The sequence below is a fragment of the Anopheles bellator genome, chromosome 1 (assembly GCF_943735745.2).
Source record: "Anopheles bellator chromosome 1, idAnoBellAS_SP24_06.2, whole genome shotgun sequence".
In the NCBI taxonomy this organism is placed as follows: Eukaryota; Metazoa; Arthropoda; class Insecta; order Diptera; family Culicidae; genus Anopheles; species Anopheles bellator.
In genome coordinates this window covers 11,410,398-11,437,898 of record NC_071285.1, presented here as the reverse complement: position 1 = coordinate 11,437,898, position 27,501 = coordinate 11,410,398, and the positions used below count along the sequence as shown (strand labels likewise).

At 49.8% G+C, this 27,501-nt stretch overlaps 3 protein-coding genes across 3 annotated transcripts; 2 read left to right on the top strand and 1 right to left on the bottom strand.

Moving 5' to 3' along the window:
• The first annotated feature begins 592 nt into the window (after positions 1-592).
• Positions 593-9,080, top strand: LOC131215023 (protein twist). The gene is made up of 2 exons (XM_058209398.1): positions 593-1,968; positions 8,831-9,080. Exons 1-2 carry the CDS (start codon positions 593-595, stop codon positions 9,078-9,080), a joined length of 1,626 nt encoding a protein of 541 aa, XP_058065381.1.
• An 8,055-nt stretch (positions 9,081-17,135) lies between these two features.
• Positions 17,136-22,146, bottom strand: LOC131208564 (N-acetylgalactosaminyltransferase 6-like). The gene is made up of 5 exons (XM_058201359.1): positions 22,060-22,146; positions 18,896-19,275; positions 18,480-18,838; positions 17,532-18,412; positions 17,136-17,461 (listed from the first exon to the last, which is right to left on the bottom strand). The coding sequence occupies exons 1-5, from the start codon at positions 22,111-22,113 to the stop codon at positions 17,279-17,281; spliced, it is 1,857 nt and encodes a 618-aa protein (XP_058057342.1). The 5' UTR covers positions 22,114-22,146; the 3' UTR covers positions 17,136-17,278.
• Positions 22,147-23,469: 1,323 nt separating this feature from the next.
• Positions 23,470-24,986, top strand: LOC131216093 (ATP-dependent (S)-NAD(P)H-hydrate dehydratase). Its single transcript, XM_058210498.1, has one exon. The coding sequence runs from the start codon at positions 23,560-23,562 to the stop codon at positions 24,445-24,447; it is 888 nt and encodes a 295-aa protein (XP_058066481.1). The 5' UTR covers positions 23,470-23,559; the 3' UTR covers positions 24,448-24,986.
• The last annotated feature ends 2,515 nt before the right edge of the window (positions 24,987-27,501 follow it).

Below are 27,501 nucleotides of genomic sequence, written 5' to 3'. Positions count from 1 at the left end.
CACAGCGAAACCCTCGGCACAGGCTCAGTTTGCCGATCGTCCAATGCGTGATTTTCCAGCGCGCAACCGACTCTCTATGTCTCTCTCTTTGCCCAAGCGATCCTCACGAGACGATCGCCATCCGGTGCACTCCTTTTCACTCACTCGCTCACTCGCTATTCTTCTTTCTCTGATCAACGATCTTCGTCTACCCGAGCCGAGTCCTGTTCGTGATGATCCCGTCCTCTTCCGGTGTTCCCGCTTTTCTCGATCACGCTCGGCGTCTCGGTCACACTCGTGAGTTTTCACGAGTAAATCCGATCGTGAACGTGGACGGATGCTGGTCCGGATCGCGTAACGCACGGAGGCGTCAGTTGGCCAACGATCAGAGACCCGCGCGGTACGGTGCGCACCGTGAACTAATCCTACGATCGGAGTGTCGTGTCCCAGGTTTTGGGAGTTAATTGCTTTTGGTTCTCTTCGTGATCGAGTGTCGCCTAATTGCTGTAATTGGCGCGGTTTGAATAGTTGAGAGTGTTCGGTTCTACGCATCGACGGGCGGTGGATTGAAGTGAGGAACCTTTACGTATGGTTGTGAACGGTGCCCGGAACCATGTCCAGTGGAAGATCTTCCAACTCACCCCGACTGCTGCTGGACATTAGTGGCAACGGTGCCCTTGTGACGGCCACCTCTCTCGACCAGCGGTCACCCAGAAAGATGATCAAAGTGGAACAGTTCGATGGTTGTGTAATGAACAATAACAACAACAACATCAACGGCCACCACCAGAGCTACGAGCAGCACCAGCAAGTGCCACGTACCATTCCGGATCTGCATCCCATTCATCATCATTCGCAGCACCACCAACATCCCAACCACCATCATTTGGGGCAACCGCTCCAGGAGCACCACGGAGCTCACCTTCAGCACCAGAGCCCGGACTTTAACGTGCTGCTGCATCACTCGCGCACAGTCCCGGCCACGCCGGAAGTGGTCGAACAGCCCCCGGGAACGATCTACCTCTACCAGGGCCACCCGGTCATGTCGGAGGCTCAGTCGCGGCCAATTACTTTGCCATCGCTTCACCGTTGCTACGATCAGCACGATCACCAGTCACAGCTGGCGCAACTGGATGCCAATCTGCCGGCGCTGGTGTCCTCGTACGTCTGTGACGAATCTTCCGCCAAGAAGCGCCGGATCGTGGACGCGGACTACGACTACGAGTTCGATCAGCCCTCGCTGAGCCCCGACGAGTCGCAGGGCTATCAGCAGCAACCAGAGAAACGAGCCCGCTACGGCGATGGCTACGGGACGGTCTGGAGCTTCTCGAATGGAGCGCCCGGCACGCTGGATTACGGTGGCCCGGTTAGCGGATCGTACGGAGCCACCGAGATGCTCCCGGTCTCCGGGGGCGCGGCGTTTGAGGATGACTCTTCGAATGGATCGCACGGCGTCAAGGACGCCGCGTGTCATCAGTACGGAACCGAGGGTCCGGCCCTTTACTACCACCAGCACCCGTCGCTGGCCACGGCGCACGGCCATACATCCTCGCCCAACAGTCCTGCGATTGGTGGGGGAGATGCAGAAAGTTGCTCCCTATCCGTTACATCCGTTGGATCGGGTTCCCCGGTCAAACTGGACGATTCGTTGGGCTCGTGCGGAAAATACTCGGCACAGCAACCACAACCACCGGCCACCGTAGTTCAGCTGGGCGCCGATCAGAAGGCCGCAGGACCGGTGGCCGATCCGGAAGAACCGAGCCGAGTGAAGGGCACCGGGCGTCGTGTGCGGCCACCGCGGATTCGGAAGCGCCAGTCGAAGGAGTCGATCCGATACGAAGACCTCCAGAGCCAGCGCGTGATGGCGAACGTACGCGAGCGCCAGCGGACCCAGAGCCTGAACGAGGCGTTCGCTTCGCTGCGCAAAATCATTCCGACCCTACCGAGTGACAAGCTGAGCAAGATCCAGACCCTGAAGCTGGCCTCGCGGTAAGTACTTGAACCCCCATTTCTTTTTAAGACTCTAACTTCGACCAAGACCTGGGTGCTGGGAACGGAAACAAGTAACAGGTTTAATTTGTCGCAGCCAGTCGTTCCAGTCGTAGTCCGGAGCACCTTGCGATGAAAAGTGTCCCCCGAAGACTTATTTGTCGTTGTCGGGGTCGACGACGCAGGTCCCGTGATTATGATTAACGATCAGCCGACGGGAGCTGCTCGACGAAGCTCCAGTCATCAATCAGAGGCGAAGAGGCGAAAAAACCAAAACCCCTTCAGGTTGATGGTGACTTTTGGCGGTCAGAGAATTGTAGTCCTTTTATGTTTTCCTTGAACGGTTATTCCTATTGTTTGTGACTAAAATAAATTGGCACACGCATGGGAATGCTGTTCCCGGCGATCGGTGGCGATCGCCGTCTCCATTTTTTTTTCTTTCGAAAAAATTATTACCCACCCCTAACGATCGACGTTGTAGGTATTTACACATTTACACAACAAACTTTTGCGCCAGTCCGAGCTAGCGGACAGAGTTGCAAACCGAGTGAAGTCATTCTTGGGTTAAATTGAAAACGCCATCCATCAAGCGGCGCGTTCGGTTAACTCTTTCCCATCGCAAATGGCCAGTTAAAGATCATTTATGTCGGTCGGATAAAGAAACCGTGCAAATGAATGTCTCGTGCCCGAGAGAGGTTGAACGAAAGAGAAAACTCAAACAGAGACCACTGGGGGGGACTGAGTTGTGAAAAATGAAAAATATCCTGCTCCGGCTCCGGTAGCAAGAAAAAATAAATAGTCACGCACGTCGTGCGCGAGAAATGATCAATGGTTTTCGGCCCGTGCGAATGACACATTCACGCGGAGCGAATGTGGAGCTCCGGGCCCGGCGCGCGCGCCAACGGAATGTCGATCGAGTGTCGATCTGCGTTCCTCCGTTTTTTTGCCGCAAAATCGAACCTCGAAATATGGTGGTGGCGGCGGCATTTTCCGTCATGATTTATGGAACGCTTATTTGTTGTACAGTTTGCGCAGGTTTTTGGGACAGAAAGTTTTGCCCAAAATTTTCGCCCAATCCTTATGATCGTTATGTTGGCCTCTCCTCGGCATCTCCTCGGCCGTGACGGGCCGAAGATTTACGATACACTGTTTCGAGAATGTTTGGTTCGGAATTTGTGTCGCGCCGTCTTTCCGTGTGCCATCCGAAACCGTATCAAAGCGAAGCGGGCGGCTGTCTGGGCCATCGATTTCGGTTTCGATTAGCATCAACTGCGGCATGCGTAGCGCATTTTACCCTATCCGATGGGGGCGCCTGGTCGTTGGTAGGGAAAGTACTGACCGCGACGATAAATGTTGGAAGCGCCGCCGACTGTTTGTGTTAGTTTATTAATCATTGGAACCACTCTATTAACCGATCGTTACCGTATTCCTCCACCTTTGTTTCACCTCTGTCCTAGCCCTTCTGGTGCTTCATGGAGCATAAATCTGGCAATTGACAGAACTTCAAACTAATGTTTGTTAATGAAGATCAACAAAAAAACAGTAGGAAAATGTACGATCGCACGCACTTGTCGTTTACCCGCTCGGTGACATAAAGTGTGTCGTAAATTAGAAAAAGAAATTAAAGGCGGGTGGAGTTTTCCCGACGAAAACCGTGCAGGGACCGCTTGTAATTTGACACGGACACAGACACAGCCACGCACAGGGGCGTTCGGGGCACGAGACCAACCAAACAAAGACAAAACCACCAGACCAGAAGCGTGCGTGTCGTTCGTGTTCGGTTATGCAAGATACACGCACACTCACGGCTTGGAGTGGATCTCGCGCTTCGCTAGGGTTGGCGTTTGATGTTTGAGTCCGTAGCGCCGCATGCGAGGTGTGGGACCCGCTCGCTGCGACAGTGAAATGAATTATGGCCGCTGCCTCTGCCTCGGGACCACCGGCTTCATTTATTTTCTTTCCCCCTAATTTCGCTACATTAAAATAATAGTTGCCCATTGATGGTTTGCGTAGTTCGTTTGTTTTCAAACAAACTACAGCGATTGACGGCGGATTTTAGTGGGCTAGCGGGCTGGCTAAGCAAATATTTTGGAATATGATCATTCAACGATCGTTTCATACGCCGTCTTTGAATTTTAATTGCATTTGATCACTTGCTTAGATAGCACTTAGGGTTGCACCGTAACAAATTGACGATCACATGATCGGGGCACTGATGATGAGCGCGCACTTGCAGTGATCACGTGTTACATGATCCACCAACAATCGATATGGCTCACAAGTGGAACAGGTTTCGATCGCTCATTGTCTACTGACAGTTCCGGCCTGCCGTGACGCAATACAGGCGGCCCCGCACATGGGTCATTATTTTCTGCTTTTATTCGGGGAGACAAAGCATCATTTTTGGTGGGGAGGCGATGTCATTCTTAGGCGGTGGTGGCGGTGGCGACCCCCAGCATCCCACCCAGGGCTGCCTCATGGAATGATCGGTGGGAAAATTCCCGATTCCCGCGCTCGGATGATGTCATCATGCAGGGGACGGGCACGGACGTAGATCCTGCACAACAAAGAGCATAGCGCACGCGGGAGCATAGATTCCGGGGTGAGCGCTCCAGTAGTGTCAGTGACAGGGTCAAAACCGTTACTTATCCGATGGCTTATGTTTATATGAATTCCTCCCGCGGCGTCTTGTTCCTCTTTTTTCTGTGCCCGAAGGAGGAAGCGGATTAACACCGCGCGGCGAAGCGGGAGCGGCCGGTTATTCACGTTACGCGAAACATGTGTTGAGTTGTTCATTAAACATTGCTATGCGAACTTCGGGACAAGAGGCAAGGATCGGCAGCAGCCGAGAGCGAATGAAAATGGAGAGTAGCCCATTCCTTTTCTTTTGGGAAATTATTATGAAATCACCCAAAACGGAACGGGTTTTTATAGACAATTTTCTTTCTTTCGCTTTGAATTTACGCCTTAGAACAACGATGTGTTGGGCCTTACAATTTATGCTTTTATGCCGTTCGATCCTCGGCCCCGACATTACGGATAATTTTGTTTTGTTACCGCGTTACCATGTCCATCATCGTCCGTGTGTAGATAGCAATGTTTATGATGAAGCGGAGTGCGTTATGTTGATCTTCGGAGGAGTTTTCTTTTTTTAATATACAATTTTCCTTTTTTGTGCGCTCTTTTGCTATCCTTCTTTCGCTCGTGGAATTGCCCTGCACGCCCAAACGGATTACACAATGCGCTCGTCTGAAAAAGTGTTCACATTTATGGGAGAGTGCTCACACAAGCCGTGCGGGGCCGGGCCGTAGCCATATCCCTTTCGGTAGCCCGAAGTGTACCCGAAGAAGACGCTCTCCGGCGGGACTACTGCGTGCGGCCCCTGATTGACTGACGGGTTGGAAACGGTGCTGAAGGCCGGTTGGCAGTTAATTAACATCACATTTTATGGTGGTCCCTCTCGAGGGTACCCGGCCATGCGTTTCGGGTGGATGAACGCGGAATGTGACGGGGGAACAAAAACAATGGCGAGAGTGTGTGTACTTTAGCCTGTCTGGCGATCAATTTTTAATTTGCTGTATGCTCGCCGTGGATTAGCGGTCGAAGCCGATCGAAGCGTTCCGAAGCGTTGGAATCGTGCAACGATTTATTCATCAGCAAGCGACGATCTATTGACTCTATTTAAAACTCTATTTTAAGAGCATACCAAAACAAGAGATTTGCTAAATAAAAAGATTGCTTCAAACTTTGCTACCATTTTGGGGGCCACTTTGTACGATCTTTACAAGACACGAAATGCCGCTTCTAATTGCTCCTCTTAAACTTATGCTGCGCTCCGCAACAGTTATGCTCTCGATCGGGCAGCTCACAACATCTGGATAAGGTTGCGAAAAAAGACACAGGCAACCTCAAAGAACCATCTTTCGTTTTCGGGGGGGAGCAACTGTCAACTCCGTGACTTCCGCTGAATTTCTGGAGACGTTTCTGCGACGTTTTTTCTGCTCCATTCGTTTGCGACGCCAACAGCTGCCACCCGAAAAAGGGCACTTGAAAAATATGGACACCCAAAAAAAAAAGAAACAAAAATGGAACCCCCGAGAGTCGATCTTACGAAACTGTCGCCCTCCGACCAAGGGAGGGTTAATCTTAAAAGTGCTCTGAACAGGAATATTGTTTGTGTGCTTTTTTGTCCCCTGCGCATTTTGCGTTTGCCATCTTTTCGCCATTTTATTGCGCACCCGGAGCCTGGGAAAGATCACCATAAGTGCGCACATCTTAAAACTGTCCCCTTTTATGCTCGGCAAAGTTTGTGTTGGTGCCCGCTTTTAACGGCTTCCTGTGCACCATCGTCCAATGTGGAATCGCACACAAAAAGAAAACAAGAAGTACAGTGTTTTGAATATGGCCGACCGATGAAATCCCGTTTTGTGAGTGATCGTCAGCATTAAGGTGATCTTACGAAGCACTCTCATGCCCGTAGAGGGTAAGCGCTTGATGGTACTAATTTCTTTAGTGACGGAACCGATCGCTACGATCGTTTCCATAATCCGAGAACGAGAACAAACTACTCAAACGGGGCCAGTGTTTGGGCCCCGTAACACCCCAACACTTTGTATCGGTCCTCGAGCTGTCATCACCCGGAGGGAGAGGGTGGTTCCCCCCCTGGGGGGAGTCCAACCGATTCGTTTCCATCCGCCTTTTCGGCAGTTGTCAACACAGCTCGGTATCCCTGACGCTATGACGTCACTGCGCTCGAAACGTGAAAAATGTCTAATGTAACGAGCCATCATAATGCGATCTATCCCCAGAAGACCACGTTTCCGTGTGTTAGACATGCGTGGAAAATTTATCGCCCACCACACCCCTCGAGGAACCCCTCGGATCCGATGGTGCGTGGAAAATGTGCCCAGCGCCGGTGTCAGTCCCGAAGGTAAGGGATCGCTGCGCTCGAAACCCGTGCGCCGTCCGTGATGGGAAGATGATCGTTCGATTTGGTCTATTGGCTCTCCCGCCTCCTCCTGGCAGTGACAGATTTCGCTCCGTTTAGGCAGGCGGACCGAGGAGGAGCGGCGTGTCGGAAGACAAAACGTGGCATCCCGGGGAGCGGTGCACACCGGGCACCCTCATCAAGCCCGGCTCACCCGAGACAAGTGTGGCGTGGAAAAATGGTAAAAGAAAATGCGACACGACACGGCCCGAGAAAAACGCGCTCGTCGATGATCAGCTCGCTGATTGATCGTCTGAGACCGCTGGCGGTCTTCGTGATCTTGAAACTGGTGTCGATGAACGATTTTTAATTGACTTTTCGGAAGACAGCGGTCTCGGTGTTGGTTGGTCGTAAGCGTGACGGGTTTTTCACACTCTTTGCTTCCGGTGGGAAATTCTAGGCCCCCGGGCGACACGGTCGTCCCTCCCCGGTTGTTTCGGGTGTTTGTGGTGAGAAATGTGCGTTTTAATTAGCTTTTGATTGGTTTATTTAGATTTTGGACCAGTTTTGGGAGGGTCCAGCAAGAATTTATGCTTTTCAAAATGCTTTGTTCTCGGAAACATTAGAAAACTTCAGTTCGATGCTGTCGGAGAATTGGGCCACTGTTTTGTTTGGGGAAAAATTACCAATCTATCGGTTCCACTCTGTGGCGATGTCCTCGTTTCGCTACAAACTCCTGGCCTGGGTGAATCACTTTTCATAGTTTATCGGCGGCACCGTATCCGGATGTTGTAAAAATTGTCCCTTTATGGTGCGCAATAAACGTGGCGCAGACTTTGGCGACTCTCGCAGAAGCCAGAACCACAGAACGAGGGTTCATTTTGTCCGGCTTTCGGTTTCACGCGTTATGGCCGTGCCGTGTCTCCCGAGAGCCGGGTTTGTGACGGGTTGATGACGGTTTGTGATGGAGTTGCCTCGTGATCAGTCACGACCCGGACCGCCGCCGACGCGGCAGATGATTTATAGCGACGCGACACAAGCTCCATTTGGAAGGGTTTTATGGCAAGCGCCAGAAGGGTATTAACTTGTTTAATAACTTAGTTAGCAAGATACATTTTAACAAAGAAAAACAAATGTTTTTTCAATGGAAAACAAATGTTTAGAAGTGAATAATTGTGTTTAATTATCTGATTTTATTTAAGATGCATAACAACTTTACGCTTAAACGCTGGTTTTTACAAACAAAAATCTCCCTCACAATGAGGATCCTTATCTCACTTAGTTTATCGATTTTTCTTCCATAGTGGAAATGTTCCGGAATATTTGCTTAATATTCCAACCCGCGACTTATTATTTTTGTGTGTCCCTTTACTTTTACGTGCGCAAAAGAATTTCCCCGCACGGTTACCGAAAAACCCTGCCAAACTTTCCGTTTCGCCGTTATTTCCGCCGTGAAATTCCACCCGTAAAAACCCCTCACTGTCCATCGCTCGTCGCCTTCGTCAATCCAATCACCGGTCGGCTTCCAGAAAAGGTTTGGCCACCAAACCAAACGCCACCACCCCAGGTGCCCGGGTTCATTAACCTTTTTCTTGGGAATTTACAGTTACCCCCGAGGGGTAAACGGGATGAGCGAGCGAGAAAGAGGGACGACGTGTAACAGGATTGTGATGGAAAATCCAGTTATCCTTTTGCAGGCTCGACCCGGCCGATCGAACAAACGGGGATTCCCGGCCCTAGGGGAAGCACGAAGAGTGCGATCTTCGCACTCATCGGGTTTGGGGGTAGAGAGAGTTCGGTCGGTGGGCGTCGTTTGTTTGTTTGTTTTCGAGATTTCTGTTTGTGTTGCGGGCTCGGCTCGATCGGTCCCGCGGACTGCTTCTTTTGCTACCTTGGACTAATCCTGTTCCTTTCATTCCATTTGCCTCCCCACAGATACATCGACTTCCTGTACCGGGTGCTGTCGAACAACGAGCTACCGACGATGCTGGAGGAGCACAAGGCGATGGCGACGGCCGGCGGGGCGCTGCAGTTTTCCGGCAGCGGCATCCTGGCGCACGAGAAGCTCAGCTATCTGTTCAGCGTGTGGCGCATGGAGGGCGACTGGAGCAACGGGTCCGCGGCGTCGGGCTCGGTCAGTGGTGGCGAGATGGGCGACGGCGGCGGTGGCAGCGGGAAGGACTGACTAGACGGCCGGTTCCGGTTTCGGTGAAACTGGAACCACCGGCTGGAAGAACCACCTCGTTGCGGCTTTGCGGGACAAATGAACGGTGAAGCGTCAAACGTTTCCTCGAAACACGAAAAGGACACCTTGTGGCCAGGAGCTACCCAGGGGCCAGGTTGATGATGGAGAGGGAGGATTTTTAAAGATGTAAAGTATTATACAGTCGTTAAGAGCGATTCCGGAACGGAGGACTGCTACTCCTCTTGATCGATTGATCACACTGCGAACCGGACATAGGCAGCTAGTTTCCAAAGAATGACTCATGATTTGAGATGTTGCGGGTAAGCGTTGTGTTGGGTGCCTCACCACACCTCAGCGCAACATCTATCCCGTAAAAGATGGCCAAAAGCGTGACCAAATAATTCCATAGGCTTAGCGGATTTATTAATTTGTAATAAGATTAACACATTCTTCAAATAAGCAAGAGTCACCGACAGTCGACGCAACGTTAGCAGCCTACACCGATCACCGATTGGTCCCGTTCGATCGTACTTATCGAATCGTTGGATTTAATCTTGTGATCAACAAAACGTACGCAGCGTGCGTTGCATGCGCAAAGGATCTCTTTCGTTCTTCAACCAAAATGAAGATCAACCAGAGAGCGTCAAAGATTTGCCAACCGACGTCATGTGACGACCGTTTCTGTACAAATTGCTAGATTCTAAGTGACTCACTCGAGAGAGCGAGAATTTTACTATTAACTGTTGTACGCCAGAAAGTTACTAAGAGTTTAAGTTTATTTGCTGAATGTTTCTAAATTGCCACCAAACCTGTAGGTGAGTTGCTAAACTCCGTACCCTTTACAACATTCGACACGCGTGACAGCCAAATTCCAGTTCGTGTTAAGGTTTTACATTCGAAATTTATTACAAAAAACAGCGTAATTTCGTGCAAACAATGATCAAGTTTAGCCAGTAAGTGAATACTGTGATTGCATCACGTGACCGCCACATGGCGATTGAATTCAAAAATGCAAAACCGAGTACCAAAATAGAACTGCGTGTTGGGGTTTTTCTTCTCCGCTTCCATTGTGCTTCACTGCATGTGCCTGCCTGTGAGTTGCTGAAGAATAATTGAAAAGTTCCTAAATTAAACTCTCCCAACCACCGGCGATTGATCGGTTCCGCGAGTTCGGATGTGGGATTGTTGTTCCGTTTGTTACGTGGTGGTCGTTTGGAAAGTGAAAGAAAAGTTGTGCCTTGACGTTTCATATCCGGCCCCGTGGACCGAAGCGTCCATTAGGCAGGCAGGACGGCAAATTTGGTGGTTTAAAGAAAAAAAAACTCACCTTTAGATTCTTTAGAAAAAACGAACGGTCCATGGACGGATGCTTTTTTGGCTCTAAATAAATCAATTTTTCCATCTGCAGAGCAAATAAACAGACGCCGCCGAGTGACGAGTTAATTCGTTTTCGGTACCGACAATTTGTCGAATGCTTCATTTGTGTTGGAACCGTTTCACGGGAAGCTAATGATAAATCTTACACATTTTGAGATGCGGCCGATCAACGGTCCGAAAGTGCAAAATGGTTCCACTTCGGTATCGGCCATCTTGAGAGAACGAACAGAAAAACGCCACACAGAGGAACCAAGGACGAACTGGCAAACCGGAGAAGATAACAATGATGCGAAGATTGCGGGAACTGACATAAAAGGATGGAAATTAGGAGGCAACGGCAGAGAGCAGCGATCAGAAGGCGTCATCCGTGGCCGAATTGGGCGGGAAAACGACCGAGCGGCCGCCAGAAGGGCCCAAGACAAAAGCGGAAGGCAAGAATTTTCATTCGTTTCACCGCGGGGCCATCCGAAAATTCCCGGTTGCCTCTTGGGTCCCGCTTTGATCGTCGTCACCGCCACCATCAGCAACGCCCGGGCCATGGTCCATTTTGGTAATCGGATATTTTCTCGGAATGGAACCGAATGGCGGCGTGGCGTTTATTTTTTCTCCTCTTGCTCGAACTGCAAGATTCTTTAATGTTCGCCCTTCTTTCGATTCCTCATTCGTCGGGCTCTGTTTGGCCGACGGTTTTCCGGCGCTGTGCAGCTTCTTGGGATTGAATAGTTTGTCTCTTTCGTAGCTTCCTTGGCCACGATAAAATAAGCACCTAGAAGATGCTCGGTTTGTGCCGTAGTGCCCAGCATAATTGGGTTTTTGTTGATCAGTAGAAAGTAATGTTTAAATGTTTTTTCTGTTCTTCAATACCTACACCCAAAAGATTTACTGGTTTCACCACCACTGCAACCACCGGTTCAGGCCCGGCGGTTTGAGTCGTGGCTGGCGTACCATTTTAAAATAAATCATTCATTCTCGTTATGCCACTGCCACTGCACGTGATTATGCTTCCCGTTCGTCCCGGCCCTCCATACGTCTACAGCCAAACGAACGGTTTAGGGTTGTTTTGGGAAAAATTTTAATTAAGTTCTTCGATTTCAACATGTTTTTCAAAGGCGAGCGTGGCTCAATAGCAATGGAGTGGAAATGCCACCACTTCCGATCGCTCGCATGATACATAGCCAAAGGTGGTCGATATATGCGATCTGGGTTTAAAGATTCTACTTGATTCGTTTATTTAGATTTTATTTTCAAAGTTGTACGGTGTGCCGGAAGCTATTCTACGGACTGTATTTATGTGGTTCTCTGAACTGCATAACGAAAAGTTTAATGTTTTTCCTTGATTGTTCTAACTGATCTGGCGATTACAACCGATGAGCGGCCTGAAACAGACACTCGAAGGATACTATAGGCTGGCCAGACCCGAATCCACCTAACGACGTCCTAGGTCTTAGGTATATTTCTTGTCATTGCGTGAGTCACCGGTTGGTCAGTTGAATAATGATTTATTGCTGATCGTTTACCGATCGATCAAGGTATGATTTATGCGGCATAGTCAACTGTTATCACCAGAAGCTAATAATGTTTACGATCACAACCGACCGATCGAGTTCCTCGGTCCCTGCCTGACTCGATCCCAGTCCCCCAATTTCGACTATGCTGCCATGTTTATACCTTGTCATACTCGAAGCGCCAACAGCGCGACTTCGTTCATCGATCGTGACGGGACGGTGACACGGGATGAAGTAAACATCGCTTCAGTAACCTCACCGCAGCAAACTAAATAAAAATGTTCGATGCTCGTACATCATCTTGATCATCCGTGATCAGTGGGGGGAGGGCGCGTAGCGCGGCGATCACTTTGTGTCCCTCGAGCACCCCGTGCATTGTGCCCACTATTGTTTACATCGCCAACCACTAACAAGACCAACCAGACCGGCTCACGGTCGGCAAATGGCTAGGAAATTTGGCTGGGACTAGATAACGAATCGAAGGAGAGAAAGAAAAAAATGCGGTTGGTGGGAAAGTTTCCCGCGTTCCCGTCGCGGGTTCACTTTTTCGAAAAAGGAAGGAAAAGTTTCCCCTAAACCGGGTGGAGTTGTTGTAAATATTTATCGAGCATCGGACGGGAGTTTTAATGGGGAGCCGCGGGTTTTATGTGGTGTCCGAAGGCACCGCGTGACAGTCGCAGCCGCAGTGTTGATTCGTTCGTTTGTTGTGTTTTTCTTTCGTAATTTTAATATTCTTTCGTTCGGGCCCCGTCATTGGGTTCTAACTGTTCAATTCCGATATGATTTACTCCCGTGGTCGTTGAAAGAATAGTTTTCCGTTTTCCGGGGTGCAGCGATTTCCCCTCAAAAAAATAAAAAACGGAAGCAGGTGACAAGGGCCGTAAAAAACATCACCCCAATTACCGTGTGTTAATGTTTTCATGTGGTTTTTGGTGGCTTTAATTGGTCTCCATTGGCATTTATCGTCACTCATCGCCGTTTTGTAAGGATCGACAGATGGAGAGTGTGCATCGAAACAGGTAATTCCTATTTTAAAACCATTGTCAGAACACCGGATTCGCTTGCACACGGCACACTATTGTTTTTTGCCGCTGCAGCTGCAGTCCAACTGTGCTCATGGTGCTGTTTATTATTTTAGGGCCACCATTAAACTTAAGCTTTGTCGCGCTTTGATGTCGATGGCAAAATATTTTGTCCCGTCCCACGAGGCCCTGTCGGCCCTCGATTCGCCGAAAACAACCCGTTCCGCCGATACCGATATCCGAGTTGCCCCATATTTTCGCCCCCTGTCTCGATTGTGCATCGAACTTGTTGATTTTTGCTTCGCTTGCAGTAGTGCACTGCAATATTTTTACGCCACGCAGCGTGGTCGATGCTTGAAGCGAACGTCTGGCTGCCACGAAAGACGGCAATGTCTAGACGGAGGAAGAATTACTTTTGCAGGGCAGGTGCTCGGCTTCGGAGCGCAGTACAGAAAATGAGGTCAGTTTGAAAAAAGCTAAAATGTCGATAATGTTTGATAAGTTTTCCATCAAAGGGATAGACAATTTTAGGGGACTTAAAACCGGAGTTTGTTGATCGAAACATAACCAAATGGACCAATCGTCGGTTCCATTTAAAGCATCTCAAGACGGTCAGTCTGAGCAGAGTGTCTCCTCTTGGAAGATAATGGAGCGCGCAACATGAAGCAAACTGGGACAGAACTCTGGGAATAGGCCGCTGCTCGGTCGTAAAAACGGCGGTACTTTTAGTCACGTTTTTTGCATCGCTACTTTTTTATGACCGCAACCGCACTCAGATGGTAACGAGACCATCGCCACGCAAGACCACGTGACGTTAACAGAGATGTCGTCGACGATGCTCCCGTCTCCAGTCGATGCATCTGCCTGCGAGACAATGTATTGCAGGACCGGGTTGCACCTGCACGGCGCAGCAGCAACATACGTTGTCTGGGACCAAGTGTAATTCATGGCCGCGGAACGAGATACGGAAATCATAAACATATCTTCCGGTTGGTGGACCGATCGCCGGTCACGGTGGACCACGGGAAATAGATTTGAAGGCAATTGTAGGACATGCTCTTTGCTTGTCTACAGTTAAGGGAAGCTAATTTTGAACGATCGCTTAGGGATTCAATAACATTTCATTGGTAATGTCAATAAATAATAGCAATAAATAGAAATGTATAGAACCGTTTTAAAAAGGATGATCAATCAAATGTTTTTTGTTTGTTATTTTTCTGAATCATTTTGTCGGATCTTTTTAAACTAATTTAGGAATAAGCTTAGAATTCTTGAAACATTAAACCTTAAAGCTGATGAGTAAATAATCAAGCAATATTTAGTATGCCATTGAAATACGTGTGCTACTGACGCTTTGTACCTGCCCAGGGTGGGCCAATAAATTCACCGGCCGTTATATATTACACACCATTACCCCCATCACGGCAGGAGTTGTGTGACAAACAACATTCTCCCCAATTGCGTGCTAGAAACTGGTTACCATGGTCAAATGACTACCAGCCATGGCCACATTTTGTCGATCTTCTAGCACAGGCACAGCACGACATTCCGAAACCGGTGACTCGCCCGACGCTCCTTTCGCAATGAAGCGCGAGTACCCATCGACAACTTTTCCCGCCTTTCCCGATCTTCGGTTTCTTCCCGGGTTCTATTTCGCGCGACTTCTTCGAGCGAATCTTCCGGACCGGACCTACTTCAGACACAGTGCCCGATGGTCGCCCCAGAAGACATCTCATAATGGGACGCTTCATTCACGGGGCCCTCCCGGGGAGTGTGCAATTTGTTGCCGTTTTATTGCAAACATGTGCTGTCCAGCCGTTAGAACGTTGTCGTAGGAAGATCGGCCTTCCCATCGGATCGGTTTGTGATCTTCGATAGATCGCCGTTTTTTATGTGGCCCATGGAAGGTACAGTTCGCCAGGAAGTCCGCCCGGGCTTTGCCGGGACTCAGTTTTGAGTACGGTTCACTCTATCTCGGAGTGTTTTATGGTGCTAACGACCAGGGACCTAGCGGAACTGTTTCTAAAACAACACAATGTAGAGACTTCTTTTAACTTCCTGCTCATCGAGTGGCCTATTCGGTGGCACCCTGCTCTGGTTTTGATTCCTTTCGCGGGTGAGACTACTCGTTTCGTCGGCTTCACGAATGCCTTTCCAATTGATTCGGAACAGAAGGTTCCGACTCAATTAGATGAAACATTAGCCGATCGGTTCGGTTTCCAGAAGTCATAGTCCGCCTCCGACAGGATTTGGAGGCAGGATCACTCGTACCTTCCGCGGGGGTTCCGGTTGACTTCGCTGTGGTCCGAAAGGAGGAAAGCGTTTCCTAGGCTAGCGCCAGGGGCGCCGGGCCTGCATGGGACCGGGTCTGAAAAAATAAACCCTGAGATCCGACGAATCCGATGCTCATAAATGTGACTCCGAGGACTCCGAGGGGCTCCATAAATCGTAAGAATAACAGAGCTCAAAACCCTTCTCTCCTCCGGGGCTCCCTGTTGACTGGTGCGACTGGTGATTGACGTCGAGGGTCGTTCGGTCGGTCGGCTGCCTGGCAGAGCTAATTTGCATTTCTGCAGGACTACCGCATCGTGGGACTTTTTGCCAAATGTGGACACGGCGCCGTCGTTGCTGAAGATTCACACGAAGAAAAACGGGCAGCAGAAGTTTATTGTGCAGATCTTGCAGACGGATCCACGCGTTAGAGCTCATCTCATCTTGAAAGCTAACAATAAATTGCTCATAAAATATCGTTCCCGCTATCGATCGACAAGATCCTCGGTGAGTGGTGAAAATTCTTTTTTGGCGTTATTCTCCGGAATGTCGGTTTTTGGGGACTGCAATCGGCTATATTTGAAACATAACGTTCTCCTGGCTCATTACGAAATTGTGCACGATCTTGCTCCCGATACTGCTTGCTTGCCCACTTGATACCGTTCTTATCCGGCAGATCCAACCATTCAACCGTAAACGCACCGAAACGATGCAGGCGCGCTTGCTGTTCAGCATCATTTTCCCGCAACCCGGAGATGAGTGAAGAAAATGCAGCCCAAAGCGCACGACGAGAATTACACTTTTTTTAATGAGCTACGGATGATAAATTTTCATGACCCAAAGCCAGTGGCAAGAAAGGCTACCCGAAGCAGGGTACCGAGAACCCTCCGCGTGCGAACGAAAACCTTGCCCCAGACAACCAGAGCTGGCTTTTCCGCTTTTCCCTTCGAGGCTACTCCGGTGTTCTGTTATGTAAGGGAAAGAACACTTCCCGGAGTCTCGTCTTCCCTCAAGTGCATTATTTATTAACGGCGTTGTCAATTACCACCCAAAAACACATAAAACACCGGCGAAAGGTTTAAACGCCTTGTCCGGGATGGAACAATTGGAACAACACTTGTAAGGGAATTAAGCATTTTTTAAGAGCCTGTCCCCCAATACGGTTCCAAACCCGCTGGGGGAAGAGTCTTATAATTTAGGAATAGAAACGCTTTCGGAAGCGATTAGCACGTGATAAATGTTAGGTAAACTCACATTATTTTGGGGTCTTTCTGTTGGGGAAGGGTTTCAGTTTTTCAGTGTGTGTTTACGGGCTTGAAAACATTATTGTGCGCCCCAAGAGTTTGGTTAAAAAAATGTCACGCCCTGGAATAAAAAAACATATTGACAACAACTCCGTTGATGAGGGGGAAACCTTTTCGGATGCTTGCGTTAACGAACGATAAACAACCAAGGCATGTTAACAGATTTAAAGGGAAAAGAGACTTTTAATTTTAACAGACCCGTGAAAAGCAATAGAAATTGTAAATAGTTGTTCATGGGAAGCGCTTTGTTGAACGACTGTTTGTTGAATTTTGAAATTTTTCGAAAGCGCCAAGCGACCGAAGCTTTGCCTATCGTCCGACAGATGGCGCGCCGTTAACCCTTGCAGTGAAACGCGCTTTTGGTGCGCTTTTTGTTTAGTTTAAGTAATCTTTAAAATTGACCTTCACGAATTTACGTAATAAAATTCCTCTTTCACATATTCTTAAAACATTGAAATTCACTTTTCCGTAATTATTCAAAATATTTATTTTACTATTACAGAGAGATGAAACTTATGAAAACGATTGTCGATTGTCTTGATTTTTACGTTTACTTTTGAATACTGTGACTTAAAAATACTGTCCCTGAACAAGCTTTGTGCTATTTTCAAACATTTCTAGCCAGGAAACACTTTCACTTAACTGTAAGCGCGTGAGAAAGATAAACGAAACTTATAAAGGAATCACAATATAGGTCCAAATGAAGGGTCTGCAGATCGCTACAGAAACGTTGCCCCGTAAATGTCCCAGTTTTGCAGATGGACAAAGTTAACGTAGCCCCAGTCCCACTGTTGGGTGGGTTTGGTTTTATCACAGCTGGCCACGATCAGCTTCCGCCCGGCGATATCCGCCTCGAGGCAGCGTCCGTGGTGGTCCTTTCCGTGGATGATCTGCTTTGACTCCTGGCAGTGGGCGATACAAATATTGATGTTAGCCTAGACTAATCGCGTGAAATAGAAACGGTTCACTCACGTAGTCGTACCGCCACATCTGATTGCCCTGGGACTCGTGGCAGCTGAAGAGAACAACTTCATCGTTCAGCTTCGCAGCATCCAGACACTTGTCGACGCTGCGCACTCGAATGTCGCGATGGTACGAGAGCGTAAAGAACTGATTGTTTTGCGGATGCGTCCTATTCGCGGAGCACGCGTAAAGCCCGATCGGTTCCTTCGCATGGTGGTTGAGCGAATCGAGACACAAACGCCGATCGGCTACACTCTGGACCTGGCCGGAAGCGAATGGCTGCGGGTCGCGCACCGGATACCGCAGCAGGAGGTCCGGTGCGACTTCCTCGAGGAACCAACGGAACGGTTTACACTGCAACCGGTCCCGCAACTCCCGCTGTGCCGTCAGATCACCTGCGTCCGTTTGGTCGAACTGCGGGTTGCGCTCGTACAGGAATCTGGCGTACTCGTCCATCCACACCTCGGCCACGCGTTTGAAGTTGCGCGTCACAAAGTTCACGCCACGCGGATTCTTGAACGGGGCGAAACCACGGTAAATGTGGCCCACGCGGGAACAGGGTGCATCGACCAGTCGCCCCCCACACTGCCAGATCTTGAAGCTTAGCTCGTACTGCTCACCGCCCCAGATGTCTAGACCCTCGTCGTAGCCACCGAGCTCCCAGAAGAACTTGGCACTGATCGCAAACAGTCCTCCCGCCATCACCGGGCTGTTGAAGGGCTTCGTCGGATCGTCGAGATCGCCCGGCAGAAGGGGCAACCGTTTGTAGTAGAACTTCCAGTCGAACACACCTCGCTTGCCTTCGTCCTGCGCCCGATACTGGAACGTGTCGTACGCTATCACGTCGATAAGCGGACACACACAAGTCCTGTAGTCCTCGGCGATGGGTTCTGGAGCGAGGGACGGTGCGTCAATTAGAACCAATTGCCCACAGCGGGTCCTTTGTGATCGCCTTACCTAGCAATGGGGGCAACCAGTTGGTGTTGACTTCCGTGTGCGAGTCCAGCACAATCAGGACATCGCCACGAGCCTGACGGGCCCCCTCCATACGAGCCACGATCAGACCGGACCGGGCAGGAAGATCGATCAGCCGTACCTTCGGTGCCAGTTCCGTCTCGACAAGGTCACGCAACGGTGCCCACAGAAATGGTTTTGTGCTGTGGTCGTTGACGAGGATCACTTCTTGCAGCAGTTCTGGGGGTGATCGATTCAGCACACTGAACACTGTGCGCAGCAGTGTGCTCCAGTGTTCGTTGTAGAAGATCACGATCACACTGACGCTGGGCAGCTCCCGGAGGTACTCCTTCGTGCGACAGCTGGACAGGGGGAGCCTGAATTAGAAGCCGACGTGAGAGTGGATCAAACGCACTTACTTGACGTGCCGAATGTCTGGGACAGAACGATCCAGAGCGATCGCGTCGCTGATCACCGCCGAGAAACCGTTTTCCTTGAAGATCTCCTCGTTGAGCGCTTTCGCTTTCGGATCCGTCAACTGGTACGGTCTTCCCTGCTCGCCCGGCCCCGTCCGGCTCTCCTCGTGCTTCATCAGCTCATAGTTGTGCCAGTCGATCTTCACCCCGTCCAGGTTTCGTGGCTGGGCGAAGAATCCCACTCCGTCGGCGGTTTGGTACCGGTAGTAGAGCGTTCGCTTGAAGTTGTCCAAATTTTCGTACTTGTGGAAGATCAACAACACCGTGATGATCCCGCAGCAAACCACGAACGCCAGCTTGACGATCGCCTCACCAAACGGGGACTGTGAGAATGTTGAAGAGAAGAACACACATAAATAGGAAGATCAGAGAAGCAGAACAAAACAAAGAAGTTAATTAAGCATAAAACGGCGACCAGTGGGCTCATCGAGCGAAGCATGAGAGAGCTTGCCGGTTTAGCATAAGTTAGGTTAGCTTGTGTGTCGAGGTGAAGGTCATCGGAAACGACAACAGAATGGGGCCATCATCGCCGTTTATTTGGGGCAAAAAACCCCATCTTTGATCGTTGCTGTTGTTTTTCGTTTGCTTGATTTCATTAAATCTTAAAGCTCGTCGAGCAGTTTCCCCGAATCACGCGATCTCGTCCAAATCATTCAATCTCCCGACACTAATTGACAGCGGACGACGACGCACGGGCGGATCTAACGATCAATCGATCATCAATCGAGGTGGTCATCGCTCGTCGCCTTCTGCGAAGAGCGGAAGAGAAGTAGCGATCAAGCCGATGCGTTGATGATTGGTGCTGTTGGCCCGGACCTTTTATTCTCTGGGACCCCCTTCTCTCTGGGTCTCCGTCAGCAGCAGTTGTTCCCGTGAATTAAGAGGTTATGATTACACAAATTTTGTGGCGTCCTTTTTTTGGCATTCTAACCACGTAACGATCGGGCCCGACGGATGGTATCATAATTTGCGCAACATGTCAGCAGCTCGGGAGGTTGCTCAGCGATAGGGTCGTGCCTTTTTTTTTGGGGGAGAAAGATCATTAAAAGTGGACATCTTTCGGGCCATGTTTAAGTGGTTGTTGTTGGGAAGAGACCCGCAGTGCATGTTAAAAATTGCATAACTGTACTCATTTGCTGTGCGGCCAAACTATTACCCATTAGGCTGACGGTCGTCGGAGAGTGATAAATCTGTAGTATCATGGGTACTGACCTCCGGTCGCAGGTCTTACAACGTAAAGAAGGCGCAGGGTTTTTTTCTCCTTCGCCCCAACGATCGTTACATAAAAGAACAAAAAAGGAGTGCATTTGACACACATTGTGCTGCTACGAATTGTGTATCTCTTTCGCAGGTTGATTAAGCAACTTCTGGTGCCAGGAAAGGTTGACAAAAAACGTGCCCGACTTAAGCGAAAGAATCAACATGGCCTAATACAAACACGAGCATCAGGAGCACGTGTTCGCGAGAGCCTATTGAAATCATACACTATTTTGAGATTGTTGAAAAGAAATTGCCCCTTGCCCATTGTGCCCTTATCTCGAGCCGTGTGATAAAAACTCACCCGCCCCCGGGGACCCTTTCGAGAACGTTGGCATTTGGGATTTAAATGATGGGGTTATCTGCCAACCCTTAGCCGCCTTGAGCGCAATGCTCATCATCGGCAGAAGGTCAGCGCGTGATTTAATGGTAAACCAAAGGACCTTTATCGTAGTGCGCATCCCGGAACAGGGACGCACGCCCAGCAAACTCATTGCGAATGAGATTTACGGGTTGACATTTCTACCGCGGGCAATCGACGTGCGTTTATCCAATATCTTATTTCTTCCGAAGAGGGCCACATGCGCCCGCAGTCTGGAGTCGCGTATTATCCGATACTGGCTTTCTGCAACCCGTTCCGGATACTCGCTGCACTTCGGTTCCTTTCGGGAGCCCCCATTGGGAGCCTTGTTTGCGATTCGTTTCACTTATCACTCGAATGGTGTGCTGTACGATAAACAACAGCCACACGACCATAAACAACCACTGATAGTTCTGCTGGACTGCTGCTGCTGCTGCTGCTGCTGCTGTTGATAGCGACATCCGTTGTCCGGATAACAATTAATGGGCTGTAGGGCGAGGCCACCTAAACACACGGCCACATATGGCCGTCGGAAGGTCTGTGCGTGATAACGATCAGATTTTATTAATTACAACCACTTTCGTCATTCTTTTTATGGCGGCCGTGCTTCGGTGTCCACCGAAATTGATGGGCATTTTGGGCCCATTTGTCTGATGCGCCCCTAAAAACACGGACCTTTGGTGTCCGGAACGGGGGGACAAACCCGTAGTCGCGTGCCTGTTGGCTGGAGGATTATAATTCTCCCGTTTTTATGCGAACTGCTCACGCTATCCGAAAACCGCTCGGTCAGTGTGTACTTAAGGACGGCAAACATTAATCATCCGCTCCGACGGTGGAACCGTGACGGTGGAATTTGTCACCCAATGCACAAACAGCGTTCTAGGTTTCTTTTTTCGCATTTCGACGTCTCCACAATCGTTACCGAGCAAACAGATCCCGCGCCACCCTACGCTGCAGGTGATCTTTTCGGTGATCGACATGTCGCGAATCGCATTAGTGCCTTCTTCTTGGGGGCCTCATAAAACGAGTGAGGTTCTGCTTCGTTTTCGAATTAATTAATTAACATCACACCGCGGAATATGGAGCCTTCGGAACGCGCGCACACTCTCAGCAACTACTGGCAACGAAATTTTTTTGAGGTCTCTTGGGGACGCCTCATATGACCTGTGGAGAATCCCAAAAACCGTGAAACGAGATACGAAGAATTTTCTGTCTCATGCTTTTCCGTTCTTTCGCCGGCCGCCGGAGATTCTGTGGATGCCACACATTTCCATCGTTATTGCCGCCCGGTTTATAGGGTGCCTGTTGATTTATAGCACCCCGGGACCTCGGGACCTGGATTAGCCGAACGAGTTTGGTTTTGGGACCTTTATCGAGGTCGTTCTTCTTCGGCTAACTGTTAACTCGGTGATTCCCGATCGCCCGATGGAACGCGGTTACAGATCAATATTTAAATTTGTTCACTCCACACCGACCACGGAGCCCGTACCTTTCGGTGATGGGTTGAACGTCTCAGATTTCGCACTAGCCTTGGAACACGCATCGCGACCGCTTCGTACACGTTCACTGTCCGGACTCCGAGGTCCCTAGGGTTGGCACTGAAATAGTATACCCATTTTAAAACGGAAATCGCCCGAAAACGAAAAGGGCGCGATACAAGCTATCTCAAGAACGGTTACGAAGCGACACGTCCGGCCGCCGAAAGAGGCTGATAAAGACTGATGCCGTGCCGCGAACCGGCCTCGTGGGGCTTAAACTGTGTCGTCTGCGCGAGTTCTGCTCCCCACCAGCCGCGTGGTGCGCCGGTAAACTATCTTCGGAGGTGCTTCCGACATTCCGTGTTGGTGGACTTTGTTTTTGAATCTCCTGGCGTTGGTTCATTTTCCACGTGCGCGTTATGTCGTAATCGATACAAGCTCCCTCGTTAGTGAATGTCCCAACTGAGCAGGATTCCGTAACGATCGATGATCCGGACTAAGGAGCTGGATCCGGCGCGCTAAACCAGGTTAAAGAAAGGGACAGCGTTGCTTGGGGTTTGGGGAAGGTGTTTGCCAGTTTTGGACTGATTGAATGGGCGAAAGCAGACAGCAGGAAACTGATCAGAGCAAAAAGAACCGGAGTAAGTAGGTGAAAGGGGCGTCGCACAGAAATGTGTCATCGGAAGGTGGCATTTATTGGATTTGTGCGGGATGGCTGCTTACCATTCTTCAGGCCACCCTTTAGTCATTTCGAAATCGGCGCATGTTAATGGTCTATTTTGTAGGTGGCCTCGGCAATGGACAGCAATGAAATGGAACAGCTCCGAGGGGAAATGGTCGTTTGTCATCAACATCCAGAACTCATCCGCCACCACCAGAAGTGTGGCGCAAAATACGTGATACTTTTGCGAATGCTGACGAAATGACGATTTAACTTCACGGGGCGATGTTTGTTCGTGGCCAGGTGAGAATAAAATCATCAAATTGCATCAAAGATATGGAATGAAAAAAAGGAAAACAAATGTAGGTCAGATACTAGAAAAGGATTTAAAATTTATAAAGGAGACGAAGACGAAGGAGACTCACCAAGAGACTGGACTGCCATGTTTTATTTTAAGGATATCATTATTTGTTCATTTTTGCAAAATAATTTCTCTGCTTCGTTTGTTTCATAATAATTGTTTTCTGTTTTTTGTTAATAATTAAATAATTTTATAATCGTTTTGTTTCGTAAAATAAAATACCCTCCTACCTACCCGAATCGACTACAACCCTGGACGCCGCGTTTTTGACAGTTCACCTTTCTGAGCAGAAAAAGCCATATTTTGCATTATCAGAGTTAGTCATATTTTTTTGCATGAGTTGAAAAAGCCATATTTTCTTGCATGAGCAGAATCACAGCAAAAATGTCAAAAGGTCGGTTCGTTGCGTTTGCGAGAGCTTTGCTGCAGAACGAAAACAATTCCGTTTTCGGTCGTCCGTTTGCCGCAATTGCTGGCCGCGGGTACGGAATGTCGTCGGAAAACAAGTCGCCGCTGCTGGAGCGGGCCCGCAACATTGTGCCTCACCTCGAGACGGACCGCCACAAGGGCCAGGCCGGACGGATCGGAATAGTGGGTGGTTCGCAGGAATACACCGGAGCGCCGTACTTTGCGGCGATCAGCGCGCTAAAGGTTGGGGCGGATCTGGTACATGTGTTCTGTCCGCAGGCCGCGGCTCAAGTGATAAAATCGTACAGCCCCGAGCTGATTGTGCATCCGCTGCTGGACTCCAACAATGCCATCATGCAGATCGAACCATGGCTGGAGCGGCTTCATGTCCTCGTGATTGGCCCCGGGCTTGGACGGGACCGGCTTATTCTGCAGACGGTGGCCGAGCTGATACGAATCTGCCGGCAGCTACAGAAACCGCTCATCATCGATGCGGACGGACTGTTTCTCATCACGCAGGACATCGGGCTGGTGAAGGATTACTACGGTGTGATACTGACACCGAATGCCATCGAGTTTTGCCGGTTGTTTGGGAAGGATCGCGACCTCACGATGGCGTCGCTTGCCCGGCTCGGGGCCGGTGTGACGGTGATCGAGAAGGGCCTGAACGATCGGATCTACGATTCACAGACGAGCGAAAAGTACGAGTGCCCACAGGGGGGCTCCGCGCGCCGCTGCGGTGGGCAGGGTGATCTGCTGGCCGGTTCCCTGGCCACCTTCTACTACTGGGCGCTGCAGTCGAAGCAGGAGATCAGCCCAGCGATGGTGGCATGTTTTGCAGCCAGCACACTCACCAAGACGTGTAATAAGTACGCGTTCGAGGCGAAGGGACGCAGCATGACGTGCACCGACATGATCGACCAGATCCATCAGGTGTTTGATGACCTGTTCGAGCATAAGAAGGACTAGGGCTGACTGTGGTGGCCCAGGGGCTCTCGGTTCACACGGGGTTCGCGCCCTTTCGATATCTTCTATTTATTGTCGTCACCGTCGTCTTCATGGCTGTCTCCCGGCTGGAGGAACTCCTGGCCTGGATCCGGGCATCGGTACACCGCTGGACATCGTTTCGCAAGGCAACGAACTAGGAGGGCGACCCCAACCAGGTCAATTCCGTTCGATGGTGGATGTGCACTTTGAAGCACTGGAAACAGGAACTCGCTCCGGGTAGCGGAGGAACAGAACTGGTGATATCGTAATCGTATGTTTTTATATCAATGTAAGTGTATTTGAACTCAGTCATTCGTCACGATTATCATCTCATTATCGGCAAACAACGCAAAACTTACGAGCACCACTACTTAATACTAACACATTCATTCGTGCCGGATCTAAGAGTGGGGTTTTCGGGTGGTTGCGGGAGGCCAGTGGCGCGTTGACTCTCAGGGCAAAGAAAGTGAAACCAAAAGCGATTAATCTTAATCTGTTTAGCAAAGGGTATGGACGTTTGAATAAAGGTGATTTTATTCTACGTAGATATGCGTACAAAGTCTTCTACGACCGTCCAGAAGGACAGAAGGGACGTGGTAGGGTACCGTTTGAGGACAGCCATCCAGGACAGCGACTCAAGAACGAGCGTATTCGAATTGGCGAATGAAGCCACGGAAGACCGCGAGCGATTTAGGGAATCTGTTGAAAATACTCCACAAAATAATTCGAATTAACGTTCCTAAATTAATAGTCCCTCTCGAAAAAAAATCCCCGAAGCTGTAGGAGCTGCAAAGCTTTTGTAAGCTTGCTTACAAAGCTTTGAAGAGCTTTTTCGGAAGTGAGTAAAAGTGAGAAACCGTGAATACAGTGCAGGGCAATAAATGTAGCAAATGAGCGGAAATCTAAGTCCCGCCACAGAAATCGTTAATCGCTATTTTCTTATCCTTTGGAACTCTGTACAAGGTGCTTTTCCGAACCCTTTGGCGCATACGGAACGCGCGTTCAACGTTTTATCGGAATGCATCTACCGGAAACACACCGGATTTGGCCGGTGCTGCTTATTGTCGTATTTCACTTTCCACCGTCATTCAAACAATTCGCTCGGCGGTCCCGGTTGAGCTGGAGCGGAAGGGAACGAGATTAGCTTCGTTGTAACGTTGTCGGCGGCTTGTCGGAACCGGATGCCGTCCTAACGAGAACTGTCTCGGCCCCGGGAAATGGTTTCCGCGTGCTTCCTGCTGTTGTTCCGATGTTGTGTCGATCTAATCACACCGTGGAGGTGGCGCCATCAAATATCATTATCGAAAAATAGGTTGGGGCCCCCGTTTCCGGGTGTTTGTTTTCCCCGTAAGGTTGAGGCGCGTTTGCCAGGATTTTGTTTGATCCAGCAAATTACTGGCCTGGCCACGCGTTATTTGTTGGGTATCGAAGGGGAAAATTTATTTGTAAACACGTGTTAGTAGCACACAACGATTAAATCTGATTCACCACCCAACAAGCTGATAATCACGTCCGGTGAGTCAAGGGTTGAACCGATCAGTGACCGAGTTCCGGTCGGGTTTGCCAAGGATTTAGTTTGGCCAGCACGCGTACTTAGCATTTTCCGCTTAGGCGGCAGCTTAGTGGTTGGGAACTTCGATGGAGCTGCACTGGACCGGAAGCGCACCGTGTTCGGCCGGACGCTGGGCCCCCCCACTCCCGTCGTGGCCGTGGCCACATTGAGCATGATGATGATGTGATTTATTAGAACGTTCGTTGTGTGTAACAAAGGCACTGGAACGTGCGTCGAATATCAATTGAGTGCCGAGTTCGGTGTTTCATCCTTCATTGGAACGGGCTCTTGAATGGGATGCCGAACGGTTCCAGGAACTAGTGTAGTGCTTTCGATAACTCAACTAACCTTAATTACAGCTCAACATACGAGCGAGAAAAGCTGAAAGGGAACCTCCTGCAGTGTAAATGAACCATATTTGCTCCCGATCCTTTGCAACTCTCTGCAAACTCTCGATAATAATGGGCACCTGGTGGATCTGAATGGAGTCGCTTCAGTGTGCACACATAATTACGATTGAATAGGGGGCACGGATTGGCAAACATTCACATAAGTTTCGCCAACATTTGCTGCTGCTGCTGCTGCTGACGATGATTGCCCCTTTTTTTCATTTAACAATTTTATAATGCACTTTCAGTTCACCCTTGCGAGCCCTCTGATGAAAGTGATGAATCCCTGCAGTTTGCAGTTTGTTGAATGCTGAATGGAGCTGGAGCAAATGAGCGAAAAGAGCCAGCCCGGAAAAAAGGTTCCATCACCCGCGTACAAAGAAGCGGAACCCACCGGGTCGGAATGATGCTGCGCCGCGCGAAATGCTGTTCCGGAAATGATTAAAACGCGGAAATAATTATAAACATCCTGCAGGGAACGGTCCCACTAATGTGTTGCCAGAAGGCAAGCGGGCACGAGCGTTTCCGTTGGGTTTTAGCTCATCATCTTATGACAAATTCTTCCGGCATTTTGCCCGCGCCACTCGTCTGCCGCCGGTCGGCGAGCATTCCGACGGGCTGAGCATCTTCTCAAGCCTTTCGACGAGCGCGGCCACTGAAAGGATGCCAATTTGTTACGCCACTTTGGGCATCGCCGCGCAGCACGCTGGTCCGGCATTTGTTTCTGCGAGACCATTTCGCTCACAAGGTACTTTGTCGATTCCATTTCCGAGCGGAGCACCATTCCGTCGTGCGCCTCAAGGGGTCGGATCTAGAAGCCAGCAGCCTTTGGCCACCCCTAACGGGTCGTGTGCAGAGAACAGAACGTTACACACATTATTCCGTGCGCCAGATAAGAGAACCGCCAGGCAGCCAGCCAGCTAGCCAGGTTGACGAGCACGTGGGTTAACTATTGTTCCCGGGGCGAGTGCAACGGTGCAGATCCTTTCCGACTCGGAAAGGGACTCGGACCGCGGGCGTGGGCACAAATGGAAGGCAAATATTGCAACTTGTAGCTGAAGGATGTCCATTATGGGGCGACCGACTGACTCGACT

What these genes read in the sequence shown, in the direction of transcription:
- LOC131215023 (XM_058209398.1), top strand. Translation starts at nt 593, where the DNA reads ATGTCCAGTGGAAGATCTTCCAACTCACCCCGACTGCTGCTGGACATT. An exon ending in ACCCTGAAGCTGGCCTCGCG is followed by an intron (nt 1,969 to 8,830) that starts GTAAGTACTTGA and finishes GCCTCCCCACAG; the next exon opens with ATACATCGACTTCCTGTACC.
- LOC131208564 (XM_058201359.1), bottom strand. Translation starts at nt 22,113, where the DNA reads ATGCGTGTTCCAAGGCTAGTGCGAAATCTGAGACGTTCAACCCATCAC. An exon ending in GTTCAACCCATCACCGAAAG is followed by an intron (nt 19,276 to 22,059) that starts GTACGGGCTCCG and finishes ACATTCTCACAG; the next exon opens with TCCCCGTTTGGTGAGGCGAT. An exon ending in AGATGTGGCGGTACGACTAC is followed by an intron (nt 17,462 to 17,531) that starts GTGAGTGAACCG and finishes GCCCACTGCCAG; the next exon opens with GAGTCAAAGCAGATCATCCA.
- LOC131216093 (XM_058210498.1), top strand. Translation starts at nt 23,560, where the DNA reads ATGTCGTCGGAAAACAAGTCGCCGCTGCTGGAGCGGGCCCGCAACATT.